The 13932-nt window shown below is 41.0% G+C and overlaps 1 protein-coding gene across 2 annotated transcripts in view; it reads right to left on the bottom strand.

Annotated features, from left to right (window-relative positions):
* The window catches only part of SH3BGRL2 (SH3 domain binding glutamate rich protein like 2), a 45601-nt gene extending 33986 nt beyond the window's left edge, over positions 1-11615 (bottom strand). Inside the window, exon 1 of one of the 2 annotated variants that reach the window (XM_054819412.1) lies at positions 11354-11615. In XM_054819412.1, coding sequence (XP_054675387.1) covers positions 11354-11398 — 45 coding nt within the window. In that variant the 5' untranslated portion in view covers positions 11399-11615. The remainder of the gene's footprint in view (positions 1-11353) is intronic. The other variant, XM_054819413.1, reaches the window with a different exon arrangement.
* Positions 11616-13932: the final 2317 nt, after the last annotated feature.

Genomic DNA, 13932 nt, shown 5'->3' with positions numbered 1-13932 from the left:
CACATCCATATTTCTCCCACATAACTACCAATCCTCTTTCATGAATTTAAGAGAATTACAAGACCCCTTGGACACTTGGAAAAAACATCTAGCCTCTCCCTAAGAAGGAGTATGCTTGCATTTATTTGTTTTTCTTATCCTGAAGGATCAGAGATATAAAAACAAGTTTGTGAAATAAAGCTGTCAATACTTTCACTATTTTTTCCTGACAGCTACTATCCACACAGCACAGATGTGTAATTCTGCCAACTACAGATATACACACCCCTGATAATACACTTTAAAATAACAGCAGTAACGGCAGTGCTAGTCATTCAGAATTTGTTGTGCTAAGTTTTTACAGATATTTACAGGTTTTCCCAGCAGTATATGAAATAGCAACAGAAAAATGCATTTGCAGGTCTAGACAAATGTCAGATTTCAGATAAAATTGGACTGTATTACTGCAAGGTTCTACCAGTACGTTTTTATAAGGCTAAGATGATGGATTTTGTTGATATTCTCTAAACTAGGGCTGACTGCCACTGCTATTATTCAGATCAATAACAGAATTACCTTTGACTCAACTGAGAACAGAATGAGGCATCTAACTTTATTAACAAATGTCAATGTTATCTCTCTTTCAAGAACTGCAACTGTATCTGTGTAACTTGTGTGTTCTTGCAGGTCTGTATGTGCAAATTACCTCTTTTATACTTCTGCAGCCCCATTTCTTAATGGCTAGCTGCATCCCCAAACACAGCAGTCATCTGATTATTATCCCATAAACTACAGACACATCTCCTGTAAGGCCAACTGGAGTCACCTCCACATAGCCAAAGGTATCACTGAATACTATGCTGAATAAATCCATAGATTTTTAGACTCTCCTGGGGCCTAATTCTGGGAACCTTTACCAGATAATAGACCTTGCTGCAGGCAAGCTTGTCTCACTGAGTAGGAAGGGACTGCATGCACATCTGGCCTTCAAGGCAGCTGGCTTCTCTGATCAAAGACTAGTTTTGTATCTCCTTTTTAACTAATTTTAGCTTCCTAGCAGGTTCCTACTGAAGAATTTGATGCTATCTAAATCTTTCAAATGCCACTCCTGTCTCTGCCTCTGTATAAACATACCAGATCACTCAATTAGAGATGCTTCAGGAAGATTGTCTGACCTTAGGAGATGCGGATCCAGATCAAAGGTTTAATGCATACTTGAATTGTGTTTCTTTAGATTAGATAGGGATGATAATTTCACTAACCCTGCAGCAAAGTAATGACAGGATTCAGTTGCTGATGCTGTATTGTTCATCAGATCAAAGGAAGCTTTCTTTCAAATGAAGACACACTAAAATTCACTTGCCTTTCTCTGAAAAACACACATGCACAACCTGGTCTAGTGGAGGGTGTCCCTGCCCATGGCAGAGGGGTTGGAACTAGATGATCTTTAAGGTCCCTTCCAACCCAGGCTATTCTATCATTCTATGATTTTAGCACTCTAGCTTACACAGAAGAGACATCCATGGTTACAATTCCATAAGGTCTAGCCATTCAAATAAAGGAGCAATCATTTTTGATAGGGCCCCGACAGATGCTGACATATTTTGAGCAACCAATGTGAGGCATCAGGACGTTATCTTTGTTTCTCTTCTGGGGATGCAAAAATTAGTGGTTTATTTTTACCACTAATATGATAATTAGCATCTATTGGTGATTTCAAGGTTAAGAAATATGTACATAGATATAAATATATATAACATACACTATATCTATATCTCAAAATATACGTGTGTATGTAAAAATGCACATCTACATATGTATATTCAAAAAAAAGGCAGGTTGACACATTTACGAAGGTTACTCCCAGGTATTAACTTCTGCAAGTTTATTCCTGGCACTAAAATGAGAAACATCTTGCAGTTTTCCACATTGTCTTACTAGGAATGGTGGGGTTTGTTACCCAGAGGTAAAAAAGCAAAAATCAACAACAAACAAAAAATCAACAAATACTGGAACTCTTAACTGTGAAGACAAGCTCTACCCTATCCAAGGGAGATGGGAAACAACAGAAGGGCATGCTGTTATTGATGATTAATATGAGTCACTGAACAACCTGCATCTCCTAAGAGCTTCTCGTCATAAATCAGCTAGCAAGACAGTTACTCCCCTTCCTCCATGCCAAATTCAATTACTTTATAGTGAAGTACAATATTAAATTTAGACTAAATAAGCTTGTCTACTGTTGTAAAAGCCAGTTTTTCTCTTCCCCCACTGAGATAGAAATAACTTAAGAAAGTTCCTCATCGCTATAGCTCATATCACCCCAAAAGAAGGATATCCACATACTTTGACTCAGTCCCTTCAGAGTGGTGATAAATAACTCTCCTAGGAAAGTAGCACACCTAAATGAAAGGACTGCCACAGCCTTGAACAGAAGTATCAAAAGATTTCACCCTAAAATACTTCATGGATGGAGGCCCAAAGCCCAAGAAATACAAGAAAGTAGACTTTGGATCCATGTTTTCTTGCTATGAGACAAACTATGTTAAATGAATTTGTACCTCAGTCACCCCTTCCTCCTAGTCGCACCTGAAGTTCACCAACAAGTTTGAGTCATTCCTTGAAAGATCAGGTCACACATTCTTCACCTACATGAGTACCACTGAAATGAATGTCCCACTGAAATCTGATGTTTGTTTTTAGAAATGAGAGTCAACAGTGACTTAGGTTTCTAAATTGACTCCATCTGCCCCTCCAGTGGGTGCTGACTAAACAACATACCAACCCCAGGAGAGAAGATTAAGGAAACAGTATCATGGCTACCGAGGAACTCAGCAGCTCTTCCAAGCTATTGCAGCTAACTGCAGACTGTTTCCATTGAGTCACAGGTAAGAAGCACTACCACTGCCTCTACATTTCCCCTCACCTTGCCAAGAAGGAAATCCACCAACTTAAGGGACCTGCAAAATGTTAACTATTTTCTGTAAAACTTACCAAACATTAACCTGGTACATGACCACAGGTTTAGATACAGTAGATTTCAACTAAGAATATCCTCCAAGGACTACAGCATTTCTGTGTTCATTATTATTCTTATCAAGCTTTCACACTGCAAGCAAAATAAAGATTGCAGTATTTCATTCTGGATAGACTCCCTTAAAAGGCCAGCACTTGAGGCTGCAGGTCAGGAAACTGTTGCCTTTAGTGTATTTGTTAGTAAAATGACACAGTCTAGGTTACCAGCTTAGTGACAATTCTTTATCTCCAAATTGAACTCAGATTGCTAAAGATAAAAGTGATCCTGATTATATGCAATAAGAAACTTCCTTAAATGCTAACTACTTTTCCACAAATCTTAATTTCTTCTGTATTTTCCTCTTTGGATAAATAGAAATGTCTGAAATAATTAAATTGGAAGGTGCATTGTACATAAAAGAATCACATTACCAGAGAAAATCTGACATCGGTCAACTGAAACGTTGCATTCTAGATATAAATTTTGCTTTAATTAAAATCAAAAGCATTCATATAGCAAGTGAAATGGACTTATTCAACAGTATACTTCACCTTTGATAAGACTATTAAACCCAGAATATTCGATGTATCAGTTAGAATGTAAGAACTTAAAAAATTCCTATAAGTACTAAGAAAGTTAATTTATTCTGCATAAATATTGTTCCATGACATTGGCAAGCTTTGTTTTCTGAGCTTTGGTACTGTCAAGTAACTTCGACTAGTACGCTTTCACATTTACTGGCATGCCTTCACTGTTGCTTGGATTTTATCTATAGATCCTTAAATTTTAAAAATGAGGAAGTATTCAGGAATAGAAAGCAGACATAACTTTGCAAGAGTTAGTTATTTGTTTCTAGTTTCACTGTTTACCAGAACAGTGATAATTCAGGAAATTCAGTTTTCTTGCCTAGAACATGGCCTGTAAATCATGCAACTGGTACGTACTTGTTGTGGTCTGCACAAGGACAGAAGCTTAGGAGTCCAATACAACTGTTTTACCAACAATCTAGGTCTTTAATTTTAGTTTGAAAATTATATCCCAAGGTTCATATCTCCTTATTGCTAATGGGGATGTTATGTTTGCAGACAGTACTCAAGCAACTCCAAGTTGGTGGCAGCAGCACTGTACAGTTTATATACATGAATAAAAGCATTTAAAATATACATTATTAAAGTCCTGAAGTTTTCACACACACGAGACACCATTTAGGTTTAATGGTAAGCATGGAAGCCACTTGGCTTGGATGAAAGCCCAGCTGGTGAATTAAGATGATTTCACTAATTTCAACAAGCTTTGGATCACATCTTACAATTTACTACACCACACACTACATCCCAGTAAATGACTGCAGATCACAGGATTCGCATTAGTTCAGCAGTGACTTGAACTCAATGGCCTTTTCTAATACCTCTTTTTACAAAGATACTTAACTCCAAAAGAAAAGAAAAAAGTACTGATGGTCTGGTGCTTAGCATATTTTTCCCAAATAAGAGACTTCTTGAAAAAAAAAAATCTAGAGACGAGTGACTATCTGACCTAGGTTTACAGAAGAATAGCTGAACAAATTTTGGGAAAGCAGTTCCACGATGCACAAACGTAACAGAATTCAATTCATTGTCACTTGGCTGAGAGACCTTTGTAGTTACAAGAAACCAGACACCAAGCCTGCAGTAGGCTGCGTATGGAAAACGCTTTCAATTTGAATTCACCAGATTAATGTCACTGGTACCAAGAGCCCCAGTTCAGCGGCACCGAAGCAAGCAGTTGCAGTGATCCAATGTGTTACAGAAAGAGAGCTGCCTGCCTTGCCCCTCTGCTGGAGTTTGTCTCTGCAGGAGCAATGTTGGCACAGAATAAAGTGACAATGACAGCTATAAAAGTGGCAGTTTATATGTTGATGTACTAACACCAGACAACAAAATGGGGATGACAAAAGAATGGCATATGCTTCACTCCCTGCCTTTCCTCCTGGGTTGTACTCTCCAGAAAACAGACAGGTGAGCTCTGTGCCTGAATTAATTTCCATTTCACAAAACAACATGGAAAACAAAAGTAATCCAAAAGTCATTAAACTGCATGCAAGTTAATTATTTTTTTTTATTAATGTAAACAAATTCAGTTATATGTGACCTCCTGTGATCACTGACACTATGACCAGAGTTACGAAAATGAATTTCCAGGCTTTGAAGATATGGGTGAAGATTAAGGAGAATAGGTCACCATCTGTGAAGTATGTGCATTCAGGGACTTGCACTTTGATGCTGCTGTACTTCATAGAAAAACAGAGGGGAAAAACCTTCTTAAAATGAACAAGTTGCCTTTTATTACTCATTTTATTCTTTCCAATCCACGTGAATATATTCAAAATAGAGGGCTAAATCTGTAATGAAGATGTTACTATATTGTTGTTAGAGAAATGGAACCATATGTCTGTACAAAGCAGATCAGTAAATGAAGAGTCAAAACACACACTCCAAACAGTCTTCAGAAACTCATGAGAACAATACCTCCTTTGAAGTTTTATTACAGCCACAACTGTAACCAAAGGTCAGCAACCGTCCTACTGCTCATGACACTATGTAGTCTAAAGTGTGTTCTTCAAGGTAGCATTATTTCTGACATAATCTATCTGCCAAGAAGAAATGTAAATATTTGAAAAGCGCTAGAGCACACAAGAATGTTGCAACAGTTAGGTACTGAATACCATACACAGATGGTCTAAATTCCACCTGTACCCTTGTGACTAGGGTTCTCACCCAGCTCCCTCCTGAATACATTCCTTAAGCTATGTGAACCACCGTCCAGGGTCTCTTAGTTCTCTCCATCACAATGCAGGAGGATGTAACTAGAATTTAGACTTCTTTGGAATACAGACTTGAGTGCTAGATCCACAGAGGGTCCTTAGGGTGGAAAATAGCTAAAGGTTTCAGTGCTGACCTCCTTGCATTGCAGAATTCACAGTCAAGCAAGGCACTCTGCCATGTGAACCCTGCAAAGCAGGACTGACAAAAGCCAGTGAAGACAAATATGAGCCACCTGACCTGACAATAGGAAACTTGGGGAAGGACGAGGGAACTAATTCTGTCAGTCAAAGGGACTGGATCCAGAAAGTCCCCAGAACTCTCCTATGGACATGATATAATTGCTAATGTCCAAGACACAGGTACACATCACTGAACAAGAATCCAACTTTTTTCTTCTAGTATCGTTCCTGTTGCTACAGCACTACTCTGCCTGTGCACGACCAAAAGCACCACCATCTTGACCAAGCGAAGTGATACAGTATGATGTTCATGTGGGATTCATAAATCAGGCCTGGAGGATCCAATCAAACAGCATGCTGACAGATGTTTGACAATATTGTTGTTATGCATTTAAAATACTGCTATTTCCCATATAAATAGTGGAGAATCACTTCTAATTGTAAAGATTATGGTCTCATTTCTGAAAAGCTAACTCACCTGCTGCTCTGATCTGATTTTACAAACTTCTAATATTAAAAAATCATTATGTTTATAATTTGCAAAGCTTGATATTTTATATCATAGGCAGCTGAATTTCCATAAATCACATCCTTCCAAATGACCGCCATAACTAATGCATTTTTCACAAAAGGCACTTGTATCAATCAACCAAATCACTTTCAGTTTTGACTGCTGAGCTTTTAGGGTGCAGAGAGGCAAAAAAACCCTGTTAGATGGTGGATATTCTACAAATGACATTCTAAATTAATTTATTCCAAACCTCTCAACAAGAAACACATTCTTTCTGAGAAGTGCTACGAGAAATGTTGAGTTACAATGAGTTTGTACAAAAAAGGGTGGAGTTGAAATTCATCGTTATTGCTAGGAGACAAGCTTAGCCTTAAGAACGTTAGCATTGTATTTGTCTTCATTCCAACAACATGTGAACCAAACAAACATAACTAATTATTCTGACATTCTGATGTTTTACACTGTGATTTAAAGTCATTCCAGGAAACAAAAATTCCAACTCATTTGACCTCTGTAATATGCTTAACCAAAAGAAGAGCTTTAGTCTCATAAAACCAACATTTGCTATAGAAACAATTTAACTATAACTGAACCTATCAAGCTTCCTAGTAAAAAACCCACAAACCTTTTCAGTAGCAAGAGTCAAAGTCCAAGTCTTGGTCATTTAAAAAAGTCTATTCTTTCTGGGTTGGTGCGGTTCCTCCCCAAACCCTCCTGTCCCCCTAAACATGTTCTCATGGAGAATGTGGCTGAGCAGCACTTGTACGCTAAATGGAATTCATTTCAGTGATGTGTTTTTCACATCTCGTGAAGACACAAAAATTTCAATGGGAAAGTGTTTCGCATCTGTCACTAGTCAGAGTAGATTCTACCCGCTGTTCCATTATTTCAGTAACTTCCTGTATTATCTGTTCAGTTTTAACAGATGAAGCTCCAAGGCAATAAATTATTACCACAGAGGAGAAAGTGCAACAGTCATTTGAAGTTCCTCTATTATTTGAAAGCTCTTCAATGATATTCCTCTTACCTGATCTTCAGTTCTCTGACTGCAAGAAGACTGCAGTCTCCTCCGGTTCGACATTTCTACACAACTGTAGGAATTCCAGGCATAGAGTTACTTAGCTCATACTACCAGCTTCCTGTCAAAGGTAGAGCTGCTTTAAAACACTGAAGACCATTTAACTGAGTCAATACATAGTACAGTAGCACAAGTGTGAATTTTTATTCATAGATTGGAAAATGTGAAACAGATTAAATTACAGTCACCTTGGAATGATTTGGTGAAATGAAAAACGAGGGCATAAACTACTTCCTGAAAACGGTGAAGCACTGCTGAAGGAGAAAAGTAAACGCTAATTTTAATGTAGCCTTTCTCCTAACCACAAAGGAACGCTGATTGTCCTTATCAGGGAGGAGTAGCAAAGCCTGCCTCCCCAGTCCTACAAAGGAGTGCTTGGAATTCGAGACAAAGCTAACCAATGAGAAGTAGAAATACAGGTCAGAAAAAGTAGGAGACAGTAAGGCTTGTAGAAACATGCCTGCCTGCCTATTCAGAGGCTTCCCATTGTGATTCAATTGGATCTGCCTAATGCATGCTTAAAACAACAGGAGGTTATTTAGAAATGTACACATATACACAATGCCTCTCTCCTCCCTTCCCACAAGAAAGTCTCAGGACCTTGTCTACAGCATCCCTACAGGGTAAACCCACAGTCCAGCTTCCCTAACACTGAAGATGAATGTTTCCTCTCAAGCAACAACCAGGCTTTGGGATCTGTGAGCTCTTTTGAGCTCATGAGGCATTTATATTTACAAGTTTCATTTAAAAAAAATCCCAACCAACCAGTTACTACTGTTAGCCTCTCAGGGGTCTAAGAACCTTCAGATGTGAGGAAGATGCTGCAGGGAGAAGTCCAAGACCAAATGGAGGAAAGGTTGGCATTGTTCTTGACTTCTCTTCCACTCCGTTATTTCCTTTTCTCATTCTCCAGAATGACCCCCAAAACATCTTATGCACTGAACTCATAATTATGTATGACTATTGCATATTTTTATCTTTAGCACAAAATAAATTGCACCAAGTATCAGGATCAATAAACATTTCAAAAGTTTCCAGGGAAAGTGATATTTATGCAAACTGAAGATTTTGCTGACTACACAACCAGTATATTTCTCAGGAATGTTTCAGCCAAATGCTTATCATTTGACCTGGGTATTCTGAAGATTTCAAAAGTAGTCATACACAAAGAGTTTAGCTCATTATATTTGCTAGGTAATATAATCTCTTTCACCAGTTAACATAAGGAAATTCCTGTGTATTATTTTTATTTAAACAAATCACTGTCTTCACTTCTCCCTCTCTGAAAACTCAAGCCAGTCTTATTCCAGGCACAAAGAGGAAAGAGGACTAAGAAGTGCTCCTGCTTCAACAGCACACTGCTGGTGAGGTAACAAATGGAACCAAAAGCTTACTCTAGAGACTAGATGGAGTTTTCATTTTAAAATAAAGAGTAATTTAACAAAATATCTCTAGTGAGATTAAGAAAATGAATCATGTCACTATGATACTGCTTTTAGTTTATCAGCAAATATTACATATATAAGGTTTTGGTCAATTACAGCAGGAATCTCAGTCAGCCACATCCACTCTCACAAGCAGCTAGCCTACAGTTTGACTCAAGCTGACCTACAGGTGGAAAGTAAACCATAGATTCTAACATTGTTTTTAGCAGGAGCCAGAGTAGAATCTATAAGGGCTACTCATTTCTCTAGAGGGGTACTCATTTCTCTAGACAGGGAAATCCTCATTTCTCATGAATTGCATAGGATCCCAAAAAGTAGCTGACATAGTTGTGCTGAAGGCTGGAGGAGACCACAAGGAATTACATGACTCAAACACCTTTTGTTTCCTTTCACTAATGTTTAGCTTAAAACTTCCCTGTTTAGAGACATGCAATACAGTAACTGCCCTTTTCTCCAGATGCAGATTCCCACATAACCAGCTGATAATAATTTTTTCTTTGTCATTTTCCTCAATCACTTAGCCATGATCTATGGACAACCCCTGCAAAGCCCACAGTAAAAAGCCTCAGTGATGCGACACTGAGCACAGCAGGAACCTAGACCATCATGAACATTCCTAAATGCTGTGATAACACAGATGAAGAAAAACTGACAGAAAAGAAATGTCACAGCTCTGGGCCTGTGTTAACAGTACCATCGATCACTAAATTATCAATTCTCTGACTAGGCTGTACTCGGACATACTGCTGCCTAGATGAAGAAAGTTGACTATCACCAGTATGCAAACTGTTATCCGTATCATATGTCATCTTGTTGTCCAACCCAGAAAAAAGTCAGCAAATGAACTGATGTGCAACTTAAATTGTTTGTCAACCTCAGATTTGGTTTGCTGGGTTAATAGATTGTGAAGAGGGTTATACTGCTGCTGCTAACAGGATATGTACCTTGCAGGTAGAGACAGGGGAAGGAGAAGGCAGAATCAAAAACTCCCATCAATAACCTATTTGCAGACTGGTCAGAACAGGAGATATGGGTGAGCTAATTATGTGGCCCTTTTTCCTGCCCCTTCAACAGAAGCAAAATATAAAACTATGCATTATCGTTCAAGTTATGAGGCATGAAACAGAAACTAAACTTAGCAATCTTCAGCTACCACAGCATGAACCAACTGCCCATGCAGGGAAGGAGATGTTTCTATTATGGATGCTTGATGAACATGGACTTTAGAGTTCTGAAGATGCTCTGTGTTTACTCGGTTGGCTACTGAAATGGATAATTACTTTTTATTAGCTGTAATGCTGCCACTAAGCATTTTGAACAATTCTTGCCAAAACATATCACAACACATACCTGTCACCATGCTACTGAACTGAAAACAAGTATTGAGTAGTAAAAGGCTGAATGAAGTGAACACACAGTAAACCTTCAGATGGGAAAATACAGTGCTACATCCTTCCGCAATGCAAAAACGCCGCTGCCTTCACTGCTGAAGCATAAAGAATAGCAATTATATCTAAATCCTTCTGATGTTTCTCATTAAAGAACAAATTCAGTAGAACACTTACGCTCAGATTGCCTTAACGGAAATCAGAGCTGTCACTTCATATGAAAATATGGAAATTCATAGGTCACATGCACAATTAATTCAACAAGAGAAAGCTATAAGTACTTCAATTAAGCAGAGGATGCAGTGGTGCCTTTCAAAACCAAGTTTGAAAGGAGTTGTACCTTTTCCAGAGTATTTGTTAATGCAGAGAAGTGCTACCGGCTTGAAGTTTGTCTCTAGGCTCTCCTTTTATTTATCCTTTAAACCTGCAGTAGTTGGCAGGCACCAAGGCACGGCACCTGACCGGGTTCAGCGCGCCTCAGGGCCGGCTCCCCCTGCACCAAGGCGCTGAACCCTTCTCCCCAGCGGGCAAGTTTAGCCCACGTTAATTACTTTTAAGACCCCTTAAACACACCCAATATTTGTCCCCTACAAAGAGGTTTCGGGGGGCTTGTTTTGCCAAAGGCAACTGACGAACAAGTTAAGCTTTGGCAGCCTTTCGGGGAGGTGGGGAGGCGTAGTCGTCTTATTCCCCCCCCGCCTTTTCACACGCAACCCCGGCAAATTCAGACCCGCGTTTCGCAACAGCATACTGCCTCTCAGGTCCATGTCGGCGTGAGGGGTGAGGTCTCGGAGCTGAGGGCAGGCTCCGCAACCGCGGGGACGGCGACCGGCGGCTGACAACCAGCGGGCAGCTTTGCCCAGCGCTGTCCCCAGCCCCGGAGGCTGAGCCCTGGCCGCAGCGGCCCCGCGCCCCGCTCCTCTCCCTTCTCCCCGCCGCTCGCCCCCACTCACCGCCACCGAGCCCGAGGAGGACGCGACGAAGACGCGGATCACCATCTTCACCTCATGAGCCGCGCCGCCACCGCGGCGACGGGACCGGACGGGACGGGCAGCAAGGCTGCGGAGATGCTGCTCCCCCGCACGGGACGGGGCCGCCCCGCTCCACCCCGCCGTCGCCCCCCAAGTGCGGCTGCCACCCGCAGCACCTCCTTCCCCGCGGCGGCAAACCCTCTCGGATGAGCCGGGTCCAGCTCCTCGCTGACAGGAGGCAGGCGATAACGGCGAGAGGCGGGAAAGGTGGGGGTGGCGCGCAGGGGCCGACGGGCGCTGTAGTTCTCCCCGGGCGGGAGACAGCGCACTGTTCGTCGTGCTTCACCGGGAAAACCGAGCCAAGCCGGCAGCCTGCGTGCTTCAGGCAGCCTTGTCCCCAACGCCCAGGGCTGCCAAGTGCCACCATTCGCGTTTAAGAGGCTGAGAACGGGTTTGTGCCACCCTCCAGGTGTGCTGCCTGCAGGTCAAGGTGGCCCCAGCGCATCATGAACAACAAATGCACTTAATTCATCCCCTCCGCGATCAAGGGCTGCTCCTCCCTGACAGCTCAGCCTGCCTGGCCGCTCCCAGCACTCCTGTCCCACACGTAGTGACCAAGCCACCATTTCCACTCTGCCGGGCCTGGGTCCAGCCCAGCTGGCCGCCATTTACAGCAGCAAAGGGGTGGAAAATGGCGGTGTGCTGGACAGGGCACATGGGGGCATTCCTGTCAGGGCAGGCAAAAGGGACAAGGCAAGGGAGATGTGCCGCAGGGCAAGAGGATTCTCCTAGACCATACATCTCAGGAGTTAAACAGCGCTATTTTCACTCCCTGGTAGAGATGTACAGTTCTCAATATTGTCAGCTGTGGAACAGATGTTCTTAATCAACAGAATAAGCAGATAACCCTAAATAACCCTTCATCAGTCAGCTCATCTGCAAGTGACTGAGGGGAATCCCTGTGGCCCTCATCAGCTTTTGGGTCTGTGAGGACGTGGCCTGTCTTTATTTAAAGGACTCGGAACCACGTAGCTGGCAGACATATATGTGTTACTATAGTCGTAACCCTCATCCTCTTACTTCCCTACACGCAGCCAGATGGTTACTCATTCCCTCTGACTAAACTCCCTTCCCACCATTTCACTCAATGGGGAAGTGCATGGTGTCAGCCTCCTTCACACCTTTGCATCGCCACCGCCCTCAATGAACTTCCACCACCCAGACTAAGCGCTGACCTTGACTTGCTGCCAAATATGTCCTTAAAGCTTTCTTTACATTTTAATATTGATAATTTATTTCAAAATCCTGCAGGTCTCATGGAAGGTACGTAGCAAGAGCCATAAAAATAATCAGGATGCTTGGTGCCTATTTTGAGCTTGATTTATATCTTGTGGAAGTCATTGGGAGGCTTTCTACTGACTTCACTGTCCTCTGCGGTGGAGCTCAATATCAACAATATAAAGTCTAATCCTGTAATGGGAATTCAGGTACCAATCTTGTAAAGATTTATAACTATGCATTACTTTGCTTTCATAAGAGTGCTTGTTGAAAACAGAGTAAACTTCATTGGAGTACACTTAGGTACAAAGGTTAAGATTTTCTGGCTTCAGTGCTCCTGTCTTCATTTGAGCATAACTTTTACTGTGGGAATCATAAACCAGCAACCAACAAGTTTTTACTGGTTAATTGCTGGTGAACAACCAGCAAAAGGAGCAAAGGAGGAAAACTTTTTTTTATGTTGGTTTGTAAGGTAACTCTAAGCAACTTGTTAAAACTCTGTGATAGGTGACTAATTATACGAATTTGCTGGAAAATCCCCATTACCTTACTTAATGAATTTCCTTCACACTGCAAGATCATTTCTGACAACATATTTTCCTATCTTTCTCTACACGTTCTTAAAAAAGATGGAGATTTTTACTACCAGTTACTTCCCTATTTACTCCCTACTATAAAATACTGGGTTTAATATTCTAGTTTGGCCATACTGTTATTATATGAAACAAACAGAATCAGGGTAACTCACTACAGCTGGTTGTATTCGATTCTCTCACAGCATTAAATTATAATATTAATAACTCTTGACTTCTAATATATTTATTACATACAGCAAAACAGAAAAAAAGGTAGCGAAGTCTAATTCTGAAGAGTGCTGAACATCTTTCACTCTCACCAAATAGAAGAAAAGGATGCTCCTACATCTCAGAGACAACCTTGACACATAACCAATAACTGTGTGGCAGAGTCTGAAATAGAGTCTCATATAGACCCAAACTGAGCCAAAGTTGCATAGATCATGGAGACCTTCCATCCATCACGCTGGACACAACTTCTAGCCAATGCTTCAGCATCCTTGTTCCACATATATTTAGAGACACCATCAAAGACAGAGCAGGGGGCTTCCTGCTTGCATTCAACTACTTGACCATGAATGCCGCAATTTAATTAAAGGGTCCTTTCAAACACCCTTTGAAACAGATTTTGAACAATCTCAAGCTGTATTTGAATGAATTTTCTTGTAATTCTCCATTTTTATAAGTAAATTTATAATATTTTGGGCT

The sequence above is a fragment of the Grus americana genome, chromosome 3, assembly GCF_028858705.1.
Source record: "Grus americana isolate bGruAme1 chromosome 3, bGruAme1.mat, whole genome shotgun sequence".
In the NCBI taxonomy this organism is placed as follows: Eukaryota; Metazoa; Chordata; class Aves; order Gruiformes; family Gruidae; genus Grus; species Grus americana.
The sequence above is the reverse complement of the archived record's forward strand: the minus strand, read 5'-3'. Positions and strand labels throughout refer to the sequence as shown.